This window comes from Salvelinus alpinus, chromosome 22 (genome assembly GCF_045679555.1).
Source record: "Salvelinus alpinus chromosome 22, SLU_Salpinus.1, whole genome shotgun sequence".
Taxonomy (NCBI): domain Eukaryota; kingdom Metazoa; phylum Chordata; class Actinopteri; order Salmoniformes; family Salmonidae; genus Salvelinus; species Salvelinus alpinus.
In genome coordinates this window covers 33,768,835-33,792,634 of record NC_092107.1, presented here as the reverse complement: position 1 = coordinate 33,792,634, position 23,800 = coordinate 33,768,835, and the positions used below count along the sequence as shown (strand labels likewise).

General features: G+C 41.8%; 1 protein-coding gene across 9 annotated transcripts in view; it reads left to right on the top strand.

Annotated features, from left to right (window-relative positions):
• LOC139549445 (von Willebrand factor A domain-containing protein 5A-like) overlaps window positions 1-23,800 on the top strand; it is a 45,447-nt gene that overhangs the window by 6,800 nt on the left and 14,847 nt on the right. For all 9 annotated transcript variants that reach the window (XM_071359949.1, XM_071359951.1, XM_071359948.1 and 6 more), the window contains 8 exons: window positions 902-952; window positions 1,075-1,277; window positions 1,604-1,826; window positions 2,111-2,286; window positions 7,878-7,992; window positions 8,189-8,364; window positions 8,596-8,684; window positions 14,356-14,500. In XM_071359949.1, the coding sequence (XP_071216050.1) occupies window positions 910-952; window positions 1,075-1,277; window positions 1,604-1,826; window positions 2,111-2,286; window positions 7,878-7,992; window positions 8,189-8,364; window positions 8,596-8,684; window positions 14,356-14,500 (1,170 nt within the window). In that variant the 5' untranslated portion in view covers window positions 902-909. The remainder of the gene's footprint in view (window positions 1-901; window positions 953-1,074; window positions 1,278-1,603; window positions 1,827-2,110; window positions 2,287-7,877; window positions 7,993-8,188; window positions 8,365-8,595; window positions 8,685-14,355; window positions 14,501-23,800) is intronic.

Here is a 23,800-nt window from a genome sequence, read left to right as displayed (position 1 = left end):
CATGAGCGGGTACTTCAGGGATACTCTAGACAGAGCAAAATGTACTTGGTGGTACAGTAACCTACTCCACAGGACCCCAAGGCTATTTAAAGTTATTATTTGTTTAATTCATACCATCTTAAAGTTTAAGTCACTTGTTGTTTTCATAATTTGGCTGCTTGGCTCAGGATCATTTTAATACTGTGCTACAGTTGCCCCCAACTCTAGCAGCCATGACTAAACCTAATGTGCCTACAGCAAGAGACAACAATTGTGACATGTCTATCATGTCAATGTTTTGCCAACCGACAGTGATCAAAATGATGCTAGTTTAAGTTCTTAGACATTAATGCTCTGGGAAAAACAAGAAAAATACAGCCGGTAGATGAACTACATTCACCCCTTGCCCATAAACGTGTAATTAGTATGAAACTTTTGAAACAGGGAGAGAACCTAAATGGAACAATTGAATAGGATCTCTATGACTAGTTCAACCAGAGGTTACACAGGATGGACACTGGACAGAGATTGACATTATTGCGTCAAGCTGCTGTGATCATTTCATTGTTTATTGTTCACAAGAAATTCAGGCTTGGTTATGTCCTTTTTACACAAAGCAACTGTTGTATGAGGAAATGTGTTCTGGGAAGACCAATACTGTATTACCTTACAAAGCAATATTCTTTATCAGCAACCAGCAGTTATGGTGCATGACCATCATGGTTAGATAAACCTCTCCAATGGCCCTTATCTTACTGTCAGTAGTGGCATTCTGTGGCTGCCTTTTATAAAACAATTTATCATAAACGCTTGGCATATTACGATTTATTGTTGCATGCCAATTAACTTAATTGAAGTGATGTGAACAGTGCCTAATTCAAGTTAAGAGGACAATAATATCACACCTGACTTCCCCATTCAGGTGCCGAAATGGTGAACTGCTGTGGATTGATAACTGTCAAGAATGAACCAGGTACTGTTTGAAAGCAGAAATTATTGTTTACTTCCATGTCTGTGTGGATTTTCATTCTCCCAGACATGAGCTCTCATCAGTATCTTGTTTATCCTCTCTCCATCCATCCCTCCCTCTCTCAGTGCCTCTGAAGAGTATTGCTGTGGAAGTGAGTGTCCAGGGGCATGTGGCCACTGTGAGCTCCACTCTGCAGTATGAGAACCAGGAGGAGAGCCCTCTGGAGGCCATCTTTGTTTTCCCTCTGCCAGGAGAGGCTGCTGTCTGCAGGTTCAGCGCCAAGATAGGACAGACTGAGGTGGTGGCTGAGGTTCAGGAGAAACAAAAGGTGAGGGGAAATGACAAGTCAACAATGAGACAAAAGCAACAATGCAGATCTACATTTCTTTTCTTTTTTTTCAGGATTCATTTCATGTTTATAACAATCAATAACATGTTTGTACAAATGTTGTTACTAGTGTAGTTACATAGTTACTACACAGGTTTAAGAACAACTTGGTGTAACGTCTTACTGGGCAACTATACCCAATTGGTTAACAAAGCAGTCTATGACTTGCAGAGCTTCAAGAATCAGTATTATCCTTTTGACCACTCTCATATCACTATTGTCTCAGGCTGATGATGCATCCTTGTGTTCCTCTGTCCCCCTCTCAGGCGCGGGAGCAGTATGATGATTCGTTGAGCTCGGGCCAGCAGGCCTTCCTATTGGAGGAGAGTGATGAGAGCCCGGATGTGTTCAAGCTGAGTGTAGGTAGTCTGCCTCCAGGGGAGAAGGCCTCTGTCAGCCTAGACTATGTGACAGAGCTGGCTGTACAGGCTGACGATGGCCTGAGGCTCTGCCTGCCCGCCGTGCTCAACCCCCGCTATCAACCCCAGGGTAAGAACATGTGCCCCTGTATGGAGAGACACAAACCACTAATACATCATAGTGCAGTGTAAAACCTTGTGGGCAGCAGTGTGACTAGGAACCAGCAACTGGTCACATAGGGTGGTGGACTTCAGTCCTGCTCTTGGAGACCCACAGGAAGTGGTGCAGGCTTTAGGTCCAGTCCAATCACCCACAAATTAGCATGTTTCTGTTCATCTCTTTCCTCTCTGGCCTTCTGTCTTCTCTCTGTCTCTCTACCTCCTCCTCCCTCCCTGACCCCATCTCTCTCTAAGGGTCAGACAGTGGTAGTGGTGGCAGTGCCCTGGTGTCCTCGGTGCCTGCTGCTTCTGTGCCCTACAGTCTGTCCCTCAGTGCCCGTGTGTCGTCCCCTCATCCCATCTGTAGAGTAGAGTCCAACTGTCCCCTGGACCCACTCAACTACCTCAACACAGAGAAAACCCAAGCCACGGTACCTTGTGTGTGTCTGTGTGTGTGAGTGTGTGTGTGTGTGTGTGTGTGTGTGTGTGTTCATATGCATGTTTAAGTGTGTTTATTTTATACACAGTCAAATCAAATTGTATTGGTCACATACACATGGTTAGCAGCTGTTAATGTGAGTGTAGCGAAATGCTTGTGCTTCTAGTTCCGGCAGTGCAGTAATTATATAACAAGTAATCTAACAATTCCCCAACAACTACCTAATACACACATCTAAAGGGGTGAATGAGAATATGTACAGTTGAAGTCGGAAGTTTACATACACCTTAGCCAAATGCATTTAAACTCAGTTTTTCACAATTCCTGACATTTAATCCTAGTAAAAATTCCCTGTCTTAGGTCAGTTAGGATCACCACTTTATTTTAAGAATGTGAAATATCAGAATAATAGTAGAGTGATTTATTTCAGCTTTTATTTCTTTCATCACTTTCCCAGTGGGTCAGAAGTTTACATACACTCATTAGTATTTGGTAGCATTGCCTTTAAATTATTTAACTTGGGTCAAACGTTTCGGGTAGCCTTCCACCAGCTGCCCACAATAAGTTGGGTGAATTTTGTCCCATTCCTCCTGACAGAGCTGGTGTAACTGAGTCAGGTTTGTAGACCTCCTTGCTCGCACCCGCTTTTCAGTTCTGCCCACAAATTTTCTTTAGGATTGAGGTCAGGGCTTTGTGATGGCCACTCCAATACCTTGACTTTGTTGTCCTTAAGCCATTTTGCCACAAATTTGGAAGTATGCTTGGGGTCATTGTCCATTTGGAAGACCCGTTTGCGACCAAGCTTTAACTTCTTGACTGATGTCTTGATGTTGCTTCAATATATCCACATAATTTTCCTCCCTCATGATGCCATCTATTTTGTGAAGTGCACCAGCCCATCCACACAACATGATGCTCCCACCCCTGTGCTTCATGGTTGGGATGGTGTTCTTTTTCTTGCAAGCCTCCCCCTTTTTCCTCCAAACATAACAATGTTCATTATGGCTAAACAGTTCTATTTTTGTTTCATAAGACTAGGGGACATTTCTCCAAAAAGTACAAAAAGTACATGTGCATTTGCAAACCGTAGTCAGGCTTTTTTATGTCGGTTTTGGAGCAGTGGCTTCCTTGCTGAGCGGCCTCTCAGATTATGTTGATATAGGACTCGTTTTACTGTGGTGTCGTGTCTTTTGCTATGCCGGATTAAGTGATATGACATGCTATTCTATAAAATCCTTTCTCTGTAATTAATATTACCTGATTGAGCTAATCATGTAAATGTAATTAACTAGAAAGTCGGGGCACCACGAAAGAGTATTTATGGAGCTGTTATCTTCCGAATAAACTCTTAAAAACCTAGTAATATTTTACATCAATAGCAGTCAATATTTATCGTCACCTTATTTCAGTCTCCTCTGAAAGTTGTAAATTCTTGGTTATCTTCACGAACCCTGGCTAACAAGTTGAATCAGCAATACAAAATTGGGTTTAATTACTTATTTACTAAATACCTAACTGATCACACAGAATTACATATACACAGAATGCAAATTATGTCATACAGAAAACGTCCCTGGTGGACGGAGCCGACATGACAGCTGGTTACAGAAAGGAAAGGGGGTTGGGTTTGAGTGAAAGAGCGGGAAGACTGAGCAACAAAGGGAGAAGCTATGCTATCGTAAATACAGTATCTTATGCATTCTAAATTACCGCCCATTTGGAAAAGGGAAATGCAATAAATATTTACTCTGAGCTGCGCTTTTGTAGGTTGTTCGTAGATGCCTACCGTGTTGCCCAACAGAGATCTTGCTGTCCTCGGAAGAATGTCTCTGGTGGTAAATGGGATACGTTGTAGTATCGTTGTTGTGTGTTAGATTGGATACGTCGTCCGTCCTTTCCTAGCCCACGTTTACAGCGTCCGCTACTAACTCAACGGCTCGGAGGTATCACTTCTGTAGTGAATAAGAGTGCAAAGTTCATACCATTCGCCACCAAAGCTCACGCTGAGGTTGGCTTAGTTCTGTAGTTATTATCTGAATCCTTCTGACATCGGACCGTCGCCCTAATGTACCCGGGACAGGAGGTTACATTTTCGTCAAGGGCTTACTGTAAATAGTGGAGGTAGAGAGGAGTGTGTTTCATAGTTTATAACCAATGTCTCTTCACAGGGGCGGGCCACTGATTGAGCAGAGCTCTAACCTTATGAAAACCCAATTCTCTCATTTGGAAACTTACATTAAAATTACATTAAATCTTTTCACAAATAGTTTCATATTTAAACATTTAAATTGCACAACAATTCCATGTGAATCTGATAACTAGAATGTGTAGACTTTCCCAGATACAGTTAATGTCATCCTGTCATCACTCATAATGTCTCAGATGACAACCGAACTGACATCATATTCATTAAGTACCAACACATATTTTCAACTGGTTCTATTACCGAAATATGGTTCCTCTCCCTCCACTTGTTTGATGTTCCCAGACTCTCTATGTTTAACAAAGACTATTCAAGAGTCCTTCAGTAGAGTCAGAGAGAGAGGGAAGGGAGAAAGGTATTCATGGGGGGGTCATAAACCTTACCCACAGGCCAGCGTCATGACAGTGGATATAGATACTTTTGTACCTGTTTCCTCCAGCATCTTCACAAGGTCCTTTGCTGCTGTTCTGGGATTGATTTGCACTTTTCGCACCAAAGTACGTTAATCTCAAGGAGACAGAACGCGTCTCCTTCCTGAGCAGAATGACGGCTGCGTGGTCCCATGGTGTTTATACTTGCGTACTATTGTTTGTACAGATGAACGTGATACCTTCAGGCATTTTGGAAATTGCTCCCAAGGATGAACTAGACTTGTGGAGGTCTACAATTTTTCTTGGCTGATTTCTTCTGATATTCCCATGATGTCAAGCAAAGAGACACTGAGTTTGAAGGTAGGCCTTGAAATGCATCCACAGGTACACCTCCAATTGACTCAAATGATGTCAATTAGCCTATCAGAAGCTTCTAAAGCCATGACATCATTTTCTGGAATTTTCCAAGCTGTTTAAAGGCACAGTCAACTTAGTGTATGTAAACTTCTGACCCACTGGAATTGTGATACAGTGAATTATAAGTGAAATAATCTGTCTGTAAACAATTGTTGGAAAAATTACTTGTGTCATGTGTAACGGATGTGAAATGGCTAGCTAGTTAGAGCGGTGGTGCGCGCCAGTTGCCTTTCAATCGGTGACGTCACTTGCTCTGAGACCTTGAAGTAGTGGTTCCTCTTGCTCTGCAAGGGTCGCGGCTTTTGTGGAGCGATGGGTAACAATGCTTCGTGGGTGACTGTTGTTGATGTGTGCAGAGGGTCCCTGGTTCGCGCCCGAGGTCGGGGCGAGGGGACGGACTAAAGTAAAACTGTTACATTGATGCTGTTGACCCGGATCACTGGTTGCTGCGGAAAAGGAGGAGGTCGAAAGGGGGGTGAGTGTAACGGATGTGAAATGGCTAGCTAGTTAGCGGTGGTGCGCGCCAGTTGCCTTTCAATCGGTGACGTCACTTGCTCTGAGACCTTGAAGTAGTGGTTCCCCTTGCTCTGCAAGGGCCGCGGCTTTTGTGGAGCGATGGGTAACGATGCTTCGTGGGTGACTGTTGTTGATGTGTGCAGAGGGTCCCTGGTTCGCGCCCGAGGTCGAGGCGAGGGGACGGACTAAAGTTAAACTGTTACACATGCACAGAGTAGATGTTCTAACCGACTTGCCAAAACTATAGTTCGTTAATAAGACATTTGTGGAGTTGTTGAAAAACAAGTTTTAATGACTCCAACCTAAGTGTATGTAAACTTCCGACTTCAACTGTACAAATAAGTACATGGATGAGCGATGGCCGAGCGGCATAGGCAAGGTGCAGTAGATGGTATAAAATACAGGATATACATGTGATATAAGTAATGTAAGATATGTACCAGTCCCAATCTACTTGAGACACACCTACTCATTCCAGCGTTTTTCTTTATTTTAACTTTTTTCTACTTTGTAGAACAATAGTGAAGACATCAAAACTATGAAATAACACATGGAATCATGTAGTATCCCAATTTTTTTTTTAACAAATCAAAATATATTAGAGATTCTTCAAAGTAGCCACCCTTTGCCTTGATGACAGCTTTGCACACTCTTGGCATTCTCTCAACCAGCTTCATGAGGTAGTCACCTGGAATGCATTTCAATTATCAAATGTGCCTTGTTAAAAGTTAATTTGTGGAATTTCTTTACTGCGTTTTAGCCAATCAGTTGTGTTGTGACAAGGTAGGGGTGGTATACAGAAGAAATCCATATTTGGTAAAAGACCAAAACCATATTATGTCAAGAACAGCTCAAATAAGCAAAGAGAAACAATAGTCCATTACTTTAAGTCAATCTGGAACTTTGAAAGTTTCTTCAAGTGCAGTTGCAAAAGCGCTATGATGAAACTGGCTCTCATGAGGACCGCCACAGGAAAGGAAGACCCAGAGTTACCTCTGCTGCAGAAGATGAGTTCATTAGAGTTACCAGCCTCAGAAATTGCAGCCCAAATAAATTCTTCAGAGTTTAAGTAACAGACACATCTCAACATCAACTGTTGAGAGGAGACTGCGTGAATCAGGCCTTCATGGTCGAATTGCAAATGAACCACTACTAAGGACACCAACAAGAAGAAGAGACTTGCTTGGGCCAAAAAACACGAGCAATGGACATTAGACCGGTGGAAATCTGTCCTTTGGTCTGATGAGTCCAAATTTGAGAGAAAATAGGTGAACGGATGATCTCTGCATGTGTGGTTCCCACTGTGAAGCATGGAGGAGGTGTGATGGTGTGGGGGGTGCTTTGATGGTAACACTGTCGGGGATTTATTTAGAATTTAAGGCACAATTAACCAGCAGGTCTACCACAGCATTCTGCAGCGATACCCCATCCCATCTGGTTTGCACTTAGTGGAACTATTATTTGTTTATCAAAAGGAGAACACCTCCAGGCTGTGTAAGTGCAATTTGACCAAGAAAGATAGTGATTGAGTGCTGCATCAGATGACCTGGCCTCCACAATCACCCGACCTTAACCCATTTTAGATGGTTTGGAATGAGTTGGACCGCAGAGTGAAGGAAAAGCAGCCAACATGTGCTCAGCATCTGTGGGATCTCCTTCAAGACTGTTGGAAAAGCATTCCAGGTGAAGCTGGTTGAGAGAATGCCAAGAGTGTGCGAAGCTGTCATTAAGGCATTGAAGAATGTTGAAGAATGTATAATATAAAATGTATAATATAAAATATATTTTGATTTGTTTAACACTTTTTTGGGGTTAATACATGATTCCATATATGTTATTTCATAGTTTTGATGTCTTCACTATTATTCTACAATGTAAAAATTAAGAAAAACCCCTTGAATGAGTAGGTGTGTCCAAACTTTTGACTGGTACTGTACGTACGTATGAATGTCTGAGTGTACAGTATGTCTGTGTGCGTACACTCTCACTAGCACCATGAACCATCCGAATCATTCATAGTTGTTAAATTCCCTCTCAGACTGCTCTGTCTTCATGTGAATGTTGTTCTAACTGCAGGTCAGTCTGGCTGCAGGTCATCAATTTGACCGGGACGTTGAGCTGTTGTTGTATTACCAAGACACCCATCAGCCTACTGCTATAGTAGAGGCAGCACAGACTTCTGCCAAGCCAGGTGAGGGGGGGGTGGGTTTACTCTGTTGTAGATGTGTGGAGATGAGATCAATGAGTAGTCTAGTCTCCTACCTTAATCCATGTTTACATAGAGGAACATGGTGAGACAGAAGATACAGTAGATGTAGTGTAGAGATGGAGAAAGAGGACAAAGGCTGTTGAACACTTCTGTCTCTCTCTCTCTTTATCGCTCCCAGGCTCTCTGATGGGCGACCCAGTGGTCATGCTGAGCCTGTACCCAGAGTTCCCCAACGATGTGATGTCATCGATGACCTCACTCGGGGAATTCCTTTTTGTTGTGGATCGCTCTGGCAGCATGTCATTCTCCATGCACAATGGGTCTGGGGCTCAGGACCGCATTGGCAGTGCCAGGGTATACACACACACACACACACACACACACACACACACACACACACACACACACACACACACACACACAGCCCTGCACTAGTAAATTAACATCTCAATCTGCACAGGATTCACCAAGAGATGGTTTAGAGTGAAATCCAGTACACAGTGGTTACTCTGTAGTCTTCCATTCTTTAAGCATGTCCTATATGGTTTATTGAATAGTAAAAACACTTGAATTTCTCTCTTGCAGGATACTCTGCTGCTCTTGCTGAAAAGCCTGCCAATGGGGTGCTACTTCAACATCATCGGCTTTGGGTCCAGTTATGAGTCCTTCTTTCCGTGAGTGTTCTCTACTTTCAACCCTCGTCTCAGTCAGGTCAAGTCAGTGTCTGAGGACTTACGTTTTTTACAAACACATTTAGCTGTGTCATTCGAGGGTTTTATCATGTATGTTGTACCAGGTAGTCCAAATCCAAAGATAATCGGTGACAGTGTTTGACAGTTAATGTTTACATCTTTTTTTAAATTTGACCTTTATTTAACTAGGCAAGTCAGTTAAGAACAAATTCTTATTTTCAATGACTGCCTAGGAACAGTGGGTTAACTACCTTGTTCAGGGGCAGAACGATGAGCTAATCATTTGCAGCAGGTAGGGGTAGAGCCCTCACGGTGACGGTATTACCGCCACACCAACTGTCACGAGTCATGAAGGCAGTCAAATTCCACATGACCATTTAGTCACGGTAATTAGGCTTCTCCAAGCTCTGATGCTGCTGATGGTCATTAGTAGCCTACCAAACTTTCTAACTGCCTGGTACTCAGCACTCTATTGTCCCTCTAATCACTCTGACATATATGCAAATGTCATCAAACACTTCATGAGAGCCCATGAGCTCATGTTGTGCAACATTTCTGTAGGCTATGCAATTGCGTGAGAAAACAGAGTTTTGATGGCCTCTATAGGCTAGGCCTACTGTATTTATTAATCTTTATTCATCAACTTTCCTAATATTAAGCACATTGATTTGCTTTACAACAGGAGTATAGCCTACCTGGCTGTCATGAATATGAACCATAGCAAAAGTGTCCTCCATTCGCTATTTATGTGCATAGTCCTCCATTTGCTATTGAAGTGCTATTTTCTCATGCCCCTGTTCTGAGACAGGTGCATGATAATGGTCCATTCTAAGTCAAAATAAATATCACTCATTTATTAAATGTAAAGACAACATTCAATTAAGAATAGTCTGATGGGTGACAACGTTAGAATATCTCTTATGATTTAAAAAAAAATCTATTTTAATTTCACCTTTATTTAACCAGGTAGGCCAGTTGGGAACAAGTTCTCATTTACAACTGCGACCTGGCCAAGATAAAGCAAAGCAGTGCGACAAATTACAACGCAGTTACACATGGAATAAACAAACGTACAGTCAATAACACAATGGAAAAAAATCTGTATACAGTGTGTGCAAATGAAGTAAGGAGGTAAGGCAATAAAAATGCCATAGTGGCGAAGTAATTACAATGTAGCATTAACACTGGAGTGATAGATGTGCAGATGATGATGTGCAAGTAGATTGATGTTTTATCAGTGGCGATTTTAGCATGTAAATCTTGGTGGGTCAAACAACAATAACAAATGTTGATGCATGCCAGCAAAGCCACAACACAACACTAAACATACATTCAATGCACTATAACGGTGACAAATGGTGCCCACAAACTGTTAGGGCCTACATAAAGCTGTCCCAAAAGCAGAGCGCCCTTTTCAGCACCATGGAGTGAATCCTTACCACCGCTACACCTGGTTATCAGCGAGCCTTGTCTGGCAGCGAAACAGTTCATTCAGCCTCAAAAAAAACAAAGACTTGCTTAAACAAATGTGGTTTATACTAACAATTGAGATGTACAAACTATGGCATAAGGGAACGACGAGCGGATAAGAGGCAATCCAAGCTAGGTCGGACGTAGTCAATATAACTATTTGTTCAGCGCTTTTGAAATGTACAGCAGCAGAATTCAGAACATGGGCCGTTCTTACAGTATTCTCCCTGTACACCAAGTCAGAACCGTAGGTTAAATAAAGGGGGCTTATAAGCAGACAATGAAAGCTCTTACAATATTCAATGATTACATTTCTTGAAAACAGGCTATTGGCTAAATGGGAGGAAAGGGACCAAATTATTAGGGTGAGGCACATGGGCTACTAACTGCTTACTACACAACATACACTTAGTATTACTTTCTTGGCTACAGTATACATATCTCCCTGGCATATTACATCATTTATGTAGCAGCATACAAGACATTTTTGGACTCACCTTATTGTGCTGTGCTCACTTGAACAGGAAGGTGGCGCGGCGGTCCTTCTTGTGGGCTCTAGAAAGAGGCCCGAGTTCCCGACTTGGAATAACCGTTCAGTTATTTTCCCAGTCGGAGATACTTTTTTCCCCCAGAGTTCCCAGTTGTCTTGAACGCGGCAGAAGTCATGCTGGATTGACCGCATGGCCAATGTATAAAAATTTTACCAATTGGATATCACACAAAATTGGTGAGAAAAGGGGGTATTTAATTTAAGGATAAACATTCACACGCAATGCCATGGGCCAGAAGTTACGATCTTGTCTCATTGCTGCAACTCCCCTATGGACTCGGCGAAGGTCGAAAGCCTCACTGCTTCTTGACACACTGCTCGCTTAACCCGGAAGCCAGCTGCACCAATGTGTCATGGGAAACACTGTTGAACTGACGACTGCAGTCAGCTTGCAGGCGCCCGGCACAAGGAGTCGCTAGAGCACAATGAGACAAGGAAATCCCGGCCGGCCAAGCCCTCCCCTAATCCGGACGACACTGGGCCAATGAGGGCTGAGGCTGCGGTCGCGCCTCAGCCCTCATTGTTGAATTTGCAATTTCCAACTTGTTGTGTAATGTGTGTCCGATGAGCACCGATATGTTTTATCTAATAATTTCTCATATGACAAGTGTCGTGATGTAGCTATTAGTAATATGATGACATGCTATTTATCGAATAATTCATTGTGTAGTTATTATGTGATTTAAATTAATCATGTAACAATTACCTCATTAGTAACCTGGTGCACCACAGGAAAAGTTTGTTTAACGAGTTACCGTTTCCCAAATTAACTCAAGAAAATCTGAATCTCGATATCATAGCATTTCCTCATATCAGTCTCATTCTGAAAATTCCATAATCCGTTAAATCTGCAGGAACGCTAGTCTACATGATGACTCAGGAATACATAAATTGTCTTAATTATTTATTTACTTACTAAATAATCACACAGAATTACATAAACACACACACAGGATAGATTATACATTGATTACCAACTAAATGTAATAAAAAGTCCCTCGTGGACTAACCCGATATGACGGCTTGTTACACAATGAAAAAGGGTGGGGAAAGAAAGAGCGGGAGAAGGGGAGACAAAGGAATTCAACTATCGTACATGCAGTTGAATAATACGCTCTTGTAAATATGGACATTTAGCACCCTAACAACCACTCATTCGGATTTAGAAGTGCAATGTACATATTTACGCTTGTATGTCTTTGTCGTCTCTCTCTGTTGAAATTGCCCGATCAGCCTGTGGAGAGTAGTTCATCAGAAAGTCTCTGGATGTGTAAGTCTCTTGTTGTCCACCAGAGGTCCCCATGTCCGCAGTAGCAATCTTCTTCTTTGTTCTGGAAGTGTCCGTTCAAATGGATACATCAGAGTACCACACGGTGGTGGGAGGGAAATGTTCTTCCCTTCTCATCCCTGTTAGACTGGATCCTTCAAAAGGTACACACGTAGTGGCCCTCGGCCGAGTTTACTAGACTAAAGTACTTAAACAGCTGCAGACTGAATGTTCCGATGTAGTCTTTATCTTAACTCAAAGTGAGTCTTACCATTTTCTGGTCTGGTAGAGTCTAACCATTCCTGATGTCCGGCTCAACACCGTCCGTATACTGGTCTCAATGTTTGATTATTCAGGGTACAGTTAGAACCTATTTACACGCCAGTAGCAACCTGGCAATGTACTGGTCTCTTGAGATGTTGTTCTTCTCTGTTGAACGTTTCAGAGTTTCTAACCATCTCGTGTCGATCATGCTGGTCTAGTAATTCTTTAGGGGAAAAAGGGGCATTCCCTCCTTTGGCATAATGTTTGTGCTCACGTGGGCGTGGTTACTGACTTGGCAAAAGTCTCTATGAAAAAATGTTACCTCAGTTAGAAGGTTAAAATCACATTTAATCTTCTCACAAATAGTTTCAAATTTAATCATATACGTTTTACAATATTTAGATGTAAACCTGACCCCTTGAATGTGTACACTTTCAGAGATAAAGCTATTTAGTTATACCGTCCTTAACGATATCACATAACAACAACTGATTTTATATGATTATTGTTTAAGTTCCACCAACTATTTCAAACATTATTTACATTAGAAATATTGTTTCAATGTCCAAACTTTTGATGTTACAGTACTGCAAAATCAATCTCTTTTGTAACAAAGGGATTTTTAACTTCCATTTCTGCATAGTGGAAGAGAGAGTTCCTGCAAGGAACCGTCATAAAACTGGCCAACTCCCCCAGGAGGGGGGGGCGGGGGTCTTCTCTTGAAACCTTTGGTTAGCCGGCACCTTTGATCTCCATCCAGGAGGGCAAGTCATAACACAAGGATTGAAAAGGGTTTGCCAGTAGATTGCCAACTTGATTCATGATGATCAATGACTGCTTGTCTAGCTTTCTACCTAAGATTTTTTAAAGTATCAAAGTCCAATCAAAGCTATGTAATTTGACATAATTTTGTCTGTGGCCAATGACCTAATGTAAGTCTATGGCAGCACCCAAGGGGCTTGAATTTTCGAGCTTTACCAGTAGAGCTACCAGTTTTGCGTTGAAGTAGTGTCCGCATGAGTGAACACTGAGCCAATCACAGAACAACCAGAGAACATTACCAACCCCTACACTCCGTATTTTCCGCTGGCTGCCCCACCACTACAGAAAGCACTGAGCTAGGCTGAAACACCTGTATTTTGGAGCTGCCTTACTCTTTAAGCTAAACAGGTGGGGCTCAAAACCCTGCCCTAAATGACTCGTCGCCGCTGAGTGCTATCACTAATGCCCAGCTTGTGCATTAAGGCCAGAAACCTCGCATACCTTTTTTTTTCTTTTTTCGCGACTTTCAAATCATAGTTGCATACCTCATGTATCCTAGCCCATAGGCCTATATGTTTTGATAAGGTTTGTATTAGAGGTCGACCGATTATGATTTCTCAACGCCGATACCGATTATTGGAGGACCAAAAAAGCCGATACCGATTAACCGGCCTGTTTATTTTTAAATGTTTTATTTATCTTACATATATCCTAATGTTTGTATCACAACTAAAGTCGCATAAATATCTCGAAATGAAGCATATAGGAGGACCAGTTTCTTTGTTAACCGCTCAACACAGAATAGCTGCATGTGCGCACTTCTTTTGAAATCGTTTGGAGAAAATATCCTTTCTATTTTATTAAGATTTGTTCAATTGTATTCTTCATACTATAAAACATAATGCCATGGAATTCCAAGCACATCTTGTCTGCTAAATTAACTAGTGTAGCCCACAGCCATATGGCATAGCCTCAGAGTGCTATTCTGTTCTTCTGAAATAGACTACATTTTCTTCATATCGTGTTTCTTTAGACCTGTCAAAAATAAGTAATGGATATATTGTGATGGTGGCTTGTTTAGGCTAGGCTTGTTTAGGCTATGCTTGTTTAGGCTATGCTTGTTTAGGCTATGCTTGGAAGCCAGGAGATGCTACACATGCTTATACTAATAGCGGTCAATTACCATGAGACCAGCAGTTATTTGCTGACAATTACTTGGCTGACAAAATTTCATGACTGCCACAGCCCTAGGTAGGGGAAATATTAAAATGTCCATGTCCTATAATATGTTGTGGTGATGACCCTTTGACCTTCTGTGTTTGTGTCTATCTGGACATCAGTAAGAGTGTGGAGTACAGCCAGAAGACCATGGATGAGGCTCTGCAGAAGGTGAAGGCAATGAGGGCTGACCTGGGAGGTACAGAGATCCTCCAGCCTTTAAAACATATCTACAGCCAGCCCTGCCTCCCCGACCAGCCCAGACAGGTAACTTACACACCTTACATAAACAAACACCCCATAGACAAATGTGTCTGCACTTTCTGAAACGATGGTTCCATTGAGAAGCTCAGGCATTACTTTACTGTGGGTTATACAGTGATATTAGGGATGCTCTTTACTGTGGGGTTATACAATGACCGTAGGGATGATCTTTACTGTGGGTTATACACTGACATTAGGGATGATCTTTACTGTGGGTTATACGGTGACATTAGGGATGATCTTTACTGTGGGTTATACAGTGACCGTAGGGATGATCTTTACTGTGGGTTATACACTGACAGTAGGGATGATCTTTACTGTGGGTTATACAGTGACCGTAGGGATGATCTTTACTGTTGGTTATACACTGACAGTAGGGATGATCTTTACTATGTGTTATACACTGACAGTAGGGATGATCTTTACTGTGGGTTATACACTGACAGTAGGGATGATCTTTACTGTGGGTTATACAGTGACAGTGGGAATGATCTTTACAGTGGGTTATACAGTGACCGTAGGGATGATCTTTACTGTGGGTTATACACTGACAGTAGGGATGATCTTTACTGTGGGTTATACACTGACAGTAGGGATGATCTTTACTGTGGGTTATACACTGACAATAGTGATGATCTTTACTGTGGGTTATACAGTGACAGTAGGGATGATCTTTACTGTTGGTTATACAGTGACCGTAGGGATGATCTTTACTGTGGGTTATACAGTGACCATAGGGATGATCTTTACTGTGGGTTATACAGTGACATTAGGGATGATCTTTACACTGACTGTAGGGATGATCTTTACTGTGGGTTATACAGTGACCGTAGGGATGATCTTTACTGTGGGTTATACAGTGACAGTAGGGATGATCTTTACTGTGGGTTATACAGTGACAGTAGGGATGATCTTTACTGTGGGTTATACAGTGACAGTGGGGATGATCTTTACTGTGGGTTATACAGTGACAGTGGGGATGATCTTTACTGTGGGTTATACAGTGACAGTGGGGATGATCTTTACTGTGGGTTATACAGTGACAGTGGGGATGATCTTTACTGTGGGTTATACAGTGACAGTAGGGATGATCTTTACTGTGGGTTATACAGTGACAGTAGGGATTATCTTTACTGTGGGTTATAGAGTGACAGTAGGGATTATCTTTACTGTGGGTTATACACTGACAGTTGGGATGATCTTTACTGTGGGTTATACAGTGACATTAGGGATGATCTTTACTGTGGGTTATACAGTGACATTAGGGATGATCTTTACTGTGGGTTATACACTGACAGTAGGGATGATCTTTACTGTGGGTTATACAGTGACCGTAGGGATGATCTTTATTGTTGGTTATACAGTGACCGTAGGGATGATCTTTACTGTGTGTTATACACTGACAGTAGGGATGATCTTTACTGTGGGTTATACACTGACAGTAGGGATGATCTTTACTGTTGGTTATATACAGTGACAGTAGGGATGATCTTTACTGTGGGTTATACACTGACAGTTGGGATGATCTTTACTGTGGGTTATACAGGGACATTAGGGATGATCTTTACTGTGGATTATACAGTGATGGTAGGGATGATCTTTACTGTGGGTTATACACTGACAGTAGTGATGATCTTTACTGTTGGTTATACACTGACAGTAGTGATGATCTTTACTGTTGGTTATACAGTGACAGTAGGGATGATCTTTACTGTGGGTTATACAGTGACAGTGGGGATGATCTTTACTGTGGGTTATACAGTGACAGTAGGGATGATCTTTACTGTGGGTTATACAGTGACAGTGGGGATGATCTTTACTGTGGGTTATACAGTGACAGTAGGGATGATCTTTACTGTTGGTTATACAGTGACAGTAGGGATGATCTTTACTGTGGGTTATACAGTGACAGTGGGGATGATCTTTACTGTGGGTTATACAGTGACAGTAGGGATGATCTTTACTGTGGGTTATACAGTGATGGTAGGGATGATCTTTACTGTGGGTTATACACTGACAGTAGTGATGATCTTTACTGTTGGTTAAACAGTGACATTAGGGATGATCCTTTTTCATCAGCTGTCCAGCTACAGTGAAAATAATTTCTACTGAACACAAATATAAATGCAACATATAACAATTTCTAAGGTTTACAGTTCAGTGGTGTAAAGTCCTTATGTAGTTTTTTGGGGTAACTTTACTTTACTATTTATATTTTTGACTACTTTTTCTTCACTATATTCCTAACACACACATTGTCATTTTTACTCCATACATTTTCCCTGACAACCCAAAGTACTCATTACATGTTGAATGCTTAGCAGGACAGGAAAATTGTGAAATTCACGCACTTATCAACACACATGCATCTTTTGTAAATAATTTTGGAGTGTGCCCCTGGATATCCATACATTTTAAAAACAAGAAACTGGTGCTTTGCATAATAAGTGACTTCTACTTTTGATACTTAAGTATATTTTAGCATTTACATTTACTTTTCATACCTTTCTGGACTACCCATCCCGGATCCGGGATCATTCTCATCAGAAACGCTGACTAGCATAGCCTAGCCTAGCGCCACAGGGAATATAATATAATTTCATGAAATCACAAGTCCAATACAGCAAATGAAAGATAAACATCTTTTGAATCCAGCCAACATGTCCGATTTTTAAAATGTTTTACAGCGAAAACACAACATATATTTATGTTAGCTCACCACAATAGCCCAACACACGCCATTTTTTCACCCCAAAGATAGCTTTCACAAAGCCCACAAATAGAGATAAAATGAATCACTAACCTTTGAACAACTTCATCAGATGACAGTCTTATGACATCATGTTATACAATACATTTATGTTTTGTTCGAAAATGTGCATATTTATAGCTACAAATCGTGGTTTGGCAACATGGTCACAAATGGCTCCAAAATGTCCGGAGAAATTTTAGAGAGTCACGTAATCTAACAGAAAAACTCATCATAAACTTTGCTGAAAAATACATGTTGTACATATAATTAAAGATTCACTGGTTCTTAATGCAACCGCTGTGTTAGATTTCAAAATATAACTTTAGTAAAAAGCACAGCATGCAATAATCTGAGACAGCGCTCAGCCATTCTCCGCCATGTTGGAGTCAACAGAGTCAACAAAAATACGAAATAACATCATAAATATTCCCTTACCTTTGATGAACTTTCATCAGAATGCAGTGCCAGGAATCCTAGTTCCACAATAAATCGTTGTTTTGTTTTAGAATGTCCATTTCTTCTGTCGAATTAGCAACTTTGGCTAGCATGTGTAGCTCACGTGTCCATGAAGATTTGACGCATGAACGAAAAATTCAAAAAGTGATAATGAAAGTCGAATAAACTGGTCAAACTCAGTTGAGAATCCATCTTTAGGATGTTTTTCTCATATATATCCAATAACGTCCCAGACGGAGCATTTCTTCGTGTCTACCTAACGCATTGCAGATATGACACACCCAAGTGCGTAGCCAAATACTGCCAATATGGCTGACCTCTCACTCCAAAGACTCTCATCCGGTCCCACATAAGGCTAGACACTTCATTCCACGTTCTACTGCCTGTTGACATCTAGTGGAAGGCGTATGAAGTGCATACAGATCCATAAATACAAGGCAATTGAATAGGCGATGCCTTTCAGAGACCCATTTCAGAATTTTCACTTCCTGTTTGGAAGTTTGCCTGCCAAATGAGTTCTGTTTTACTCACAGATATAATTCAAACAGTTTTAGAAACTTCAGTCTTTTCTATCCAATAGTAATAATAATATGCATATCATATGATCTAGGACAGAGTACGAGGCCGTTTAAATTGGGCACATTTTTATCCAAAAGTGAAAAGGGTGCCCCCTATTTCCAAGAAGTTTTAAGTATATTTAAAACCGAATACTTTTACTCAAGTAGTATTTTACAGGGTGACATTCACTTTTACTTTAATAGAAAGTTACTCAAGTATCTATATTTTTACTCATGTATGACAATTGGGTACCTTTTCCACCACTGACGGTTCATAAAAGGAAATCAGTCAATTGAAATACATTGATAAGGCCCTAATCTTAGGTTTCACATGACTGGGTAGGGGTGCAGCCATAACCCCACCCATTTTGGAGCCAAGCACACCCACTGGGGATCCAAGCCCAGCCAATCAGATTGAGTTTCTCCCCACAAAAGGGCATTATTACTGACAGAAATACCCCTCAGTTTCATCAGCTGTCCAGGTGGCTGGTCTCAGATGATCCTGACGGTGAAGAAGGCGGATGTGGAGGTCCTGGGCTGGCGTGGTTACACGTGGTCTGCGGTTGTGAGGCCGGTTGGACGTACTGCCAAATTCTCTAAAACAACATTGGAGGTGGTTTATGGTAGAGCTATTCAATTCTCTGGCAACAGCTCTGGTGGACATTCCTGCAGTCAGCACGCCAATTGCACGCTCCCTCAAAGACATCTATGGAATTGTGGTGTTTGACAAAACTGCACATTTTAATGTGGCCTTTTGTTGACCCCAGCACTTGTGTAATGATCATGCTGTTTAATCAGCTTCTTGGTATGCCACACCTGTCAGGTGGATGGATTATCTTGGCAAAGGAGAAATGCTCACTAACAGGGGAAGTAAAGAAATTTGGCCACAATTTGAGACCAATAAGCTTTTTGTGCAAATGGAACATTCCTGGGATCTATTATTTCAGCTCATGAACCATGGGACCAACACTTTACATGTTATATTTTTGTTCAGTATAAATGCCTCTGCCAAAGCCTGCCACCTTATCCTCCAACGGAGACATTTCTTTATAAATGCCTGCATGTCCTTTTTATTGACTGTATTTAGTTTGGTTTATGCATACATGACGTATAGTATATTATAAACTGGGTGGTTCGAGACCTGAATGATTGGCTGACAGCCGTGGTATCAGACTGTATATCACGGGTATGATAACATGTATTTGTAATAGCAATAAGGCACCTTTGTGATATATGGCCAATATACCACGGCTAAGGACTGTGTCCACGCACTCCGCGTGCGTCGTTACACACCACCTCGGGCCTTATTGTTTAAATAACTGTTACCAATAATGTAGTTGATGTAATGTATTATAGTTGACGCCAAAGGAACCATTGTACCACGTTTGACTAAGTTTGTTTCCTAATATCTAAACTCTGAGTGGTCCACAATGTAGTTTTTTAAAATATGTCAATTACTGTATCATTGTGGAGATTTTTTTTAAATCTTTTTTTCCAATCACCTCACTCTTCGGTCTTTTAAATGCCTTACACACAATGTGAGTCATACAGTTTCCTCCGGAAACACCTTTAACTCCTCCCACCTTTCCATATGTAACACCTGGCATATGAACCCGGGTCTCCCACGAGAGCAACCAATGTCTTCGATCATGAAGAAATTCCCTCTTGGGCCGAGGGTTTTGAAGTTCGCAGGTGGGGGTACATCATCACGTGACCATGACCTAATGTCTGCTACATTCACCCCCTCCCCCACAAGAGACCGTACCACGTGAGGTAGCTGCATCCCAATATGGTGACCAGAGTATGGGCGAGTGGGTGTGTCTAAAGGAAAGTAGTGGGCGTGTGGAAAGGAACGGGTGTGTCAAACTCTACTAGAGGTTGGGTGGTTTTTATTGAGCTGTGTTTGGTCTTTTGTTTCTTAACATACAAATATTGTACATTGAGCTACAATACCATGAGAGTTTGGACTTCTGTTTTGAAGCCAGAGGATGAGTCTGAGTCCTATTTCCATGTTAGTTTTACACAAATAACTGTACATTTCCAGTTATAAAACTGAGGGTAGGTATATACTATACTTGAGTATAGCTGCGGAGCTTACGCAAGTCCGAATTTCTTATAGCCTAATTTTCTAGACCTCAATGTACAGCAACATTTTTAGACAACACTGCAGAACACCTCCCATATGCACACATACTCCGCTGTGGGGCTTACCAGACACACATTTTACATCATTTTCAAGACAATGTAGCAGAACAAATATCACAATAAAATAAATCAATGTAGGCTTCCAAAGTGGTGCAGCGGTCTAAGGCACTGCAGACACCCTGGTTCGAATCCAGGCTGTATTACAACCGGCCGTGATTGGGAGTCCCATAGGGCGGCGCACAATTGGCCCAGCGTCATCTGGGTTTGGCCGGTGTAGGCCGTCATTGTAAATAAGAATTTGTTCTTAACTGACTTGCCTAGTTAAATAAATAAAAATACTGCAGAACACACACATGAGAATATATAGGCCTCCTGCCTGTGGTAATATGAAGCACATATTCTTGTTCTATGCTGTGAAGGTGAAGGGAAAAAAATGTCCTACCTTGAGTTTTCAAGACCTCTCACAATGACTCTCCCCATGTCAAGTCCATTTAACTCCTGAGAGTCAACTTCTTGCTCGAAGCCATGATCGGGCATGTGGCTGTGATATTTAACCTTCTAAGGCTGTTCTGAAGACTCTGGCTGTAGTGTCTATTTTTAATTTTTATTTTGAGTGTTAACCTAGGTGTCCTCTTTAGCCTTGTCTACAAGGCTTGCTGCCACCAAATGCGCCTTGGTTCAGGCATGTTCAAAAACCTTCTTTCTGAGGGCTCTTGTTTTTTTACGTCTCCGCTGTGGGGCTTACCAGACACAACATAGGATGTTAATTTACTGTACATGCCACGCACTCTTTTTCTAGTTTAATCCCTTCCGTCATTTCTAGACCGAGGCTCCTTACCTTTTTGCATGTTGTACAGGCCAACTTTGAATTCTGCATGACAAGCTGGGGTTATACGTTTGCTTGTTGTTGAATTGCACCTGCTCCGAGCACTTCGTCAGTTGATGCACTGCCCCCCTCCCCCCCAGGGGTGGTATACATGAGGACCACCACAGGAAAGGAAGACCCAGAGTTACCTCTGCTGCAGAGGATAAGTTCATTAGAGTTAACTACTCCTCAGATTGCAACCCAAATAAATGCTTCACAGAGTTCAAGTAACAGACACATTTCAACATCAACTGTTTTCCGAATCAGGCCTTCATGATCAAATTGCTGCAAAGAAACCACTACTAATGGACACCAATAAGAAATACTTTCTTGGGCCAAGAAACACGAGCAATGGACATTAGACCAGTGGAAATCAAATAATTGTATTAGTCACATGCGCAGAATACATCTGGTGAAATACTTAATTACAAGCCCCTAACCAACAATGCAGTTAAAAAAATACGAATAAGAAATAAAACAAACAAGTAATTAAAGAGCAGCAGTAAAATAACAATAGCAAGACTATATACAGGTTAGTCGAGATAATTGAGGTAACATATACATGTAGCTAGAGTTATTAAAGTGACTATGCATAGATAATAAGAGAGTAGGAGCGGTGTAAAAGAGGGGGGGCAATGCAAATAGTCTGGGTAGCCATTTGATTAGATGTTCATGTGTCTTAAGGCTTGGGGGTAGAAGCTGTTTAGAAGCCTCTTGGACCGAGACTTGGCGCCCTGGTACCGCTTGCCATGTAGTAGCAGAGAGAACAGTCCATGACTAGGGTAGCTGGAGTCTTTGTCAATGCCTGGTATAGAGATCCTGGATGGCAGGAAGCTTGGCCCCAGTGATGTACAGGGCCATACGCACTACCCTCTGTAGTGCCTTGCGGTCGCAGACAGTGATGCAACCAGTCAGGATGCTCTCGATGGTGCAGCTGTAGAACCTTTTTGAGGATCTGAGAACCCATGCCAAATCTTTTCAATCTCCTGGGGAATAGGTTCTGTCATGCCCTCTTCACGACTATCTTGGTGTGCTTGGACCATGTTAGTTTGTTGATGTGGACACCAAGGAACTTGAAGCTCTCAACCTGCTCCACTGCAGCCCCATCGATGAGAATGAGGGCGTGTTCGGTCCTCCTTTTCCTGTAGTCCAAAATCATCTCCTTAGTCTTGATCACATTGAGGGAGAGGTTGTGGTCCTGGCACCACACGGACAGGTCTCTGATCTCCCTATAGGCTGTTTCGTCATTGTCTGTGATCAGGCCTACCACTGTTGTGTTGGAGTCGTGCCTGGCCGTGCAGTCATGAGTGAACAGGGAGTACAGGAGGGGACTGAGTACGCACCCCTGAGGGACCCCTGTGTTGAGGATCAGCGTGGCGGATGTCTTGTTACCTACCCTTACCACCTGTGGGCGGCCTGTCAGGAAGTCCAGGATCCAGTTGCAGAGGGAGTTGTTTAGTCCCAGGGTCTTTAGCTTATTGATGAGCTTTGAGTGTTGAACGCTGAGCTGTAGTCAATGAATAGCATTCTCACATAGGTGTTCCTTTTGACTAGGCATCATCGATGCACTTATTGATGAAGCCATTGACTGATGTGGTATACTCCTCAATGCCATCGGAAGAATCCTGGAACATATTCCAGTCTGTGCTAGCAAAACAGTCCTGTAGCTTTGCATCTGCTTCATCTGACCACTTTTTTATTGACTGAGTCACTGGTGCTTCCTGCTTAAATTTGAGCTTTTAAGCAGGAATCAGGAGGATAGAATGATGGTCAGATTTGCCAAATGGAGGGCGAGGGAGAGCTTTGTTACGCTTCTCTGTGTGTGGAGGAAAGGTGGTCTAGAGTTTTTCTCCCCCTCTGGTTGCACATTTAACATGCTGATAGAAATTTGGTAAAATGGATTTAAGTTTCTGTTAGTGGAATTAAATAATTCCTACAATATACTCATTAATTATTCAATCTGTCTATTTATATGAATTTGTAAGATACTTATTACCATAAAATAGACAGGATACAGTCATATTAAAATTAGATAATAGTGTTTATTCTCGGAGCACGCTCCCATTTGATCATAAACACAGGTTTATATACAATATATGACGTCATAGATTACAGAATGAGTCTCATTGTCCTGACAAATAGAAAACAGGTTCAAAAGTTCATTCTAACCTCACAGGGCACTCACATGAAACACCATATAATCATTTATCCTGAAGGCTCACTATAATTGATTACCACTTTAGCAGACAACTCAAGATAATGGAATACCTAAAAAGTTTATCTAAACACCTCAGGCTAAGTTGGGTCAGTTCACCCATAGTTTAACGACCCTTTCTGCTTATTTTATGACCCACAACACAAATCTCTTTTCCCCAGGCATGCAGAGTTCAATTAGTTATAGTTTTATCTAAAGCTAGAATTTGTTTTAACTATTTATTAACAAAATTCCTAACAGTTTCCCTGCAATAAAGTCCTCGGCCACTAGGAGTGCCGCCTCTGGATTTGCGTTTTCCTTTTTGCTTATGGCG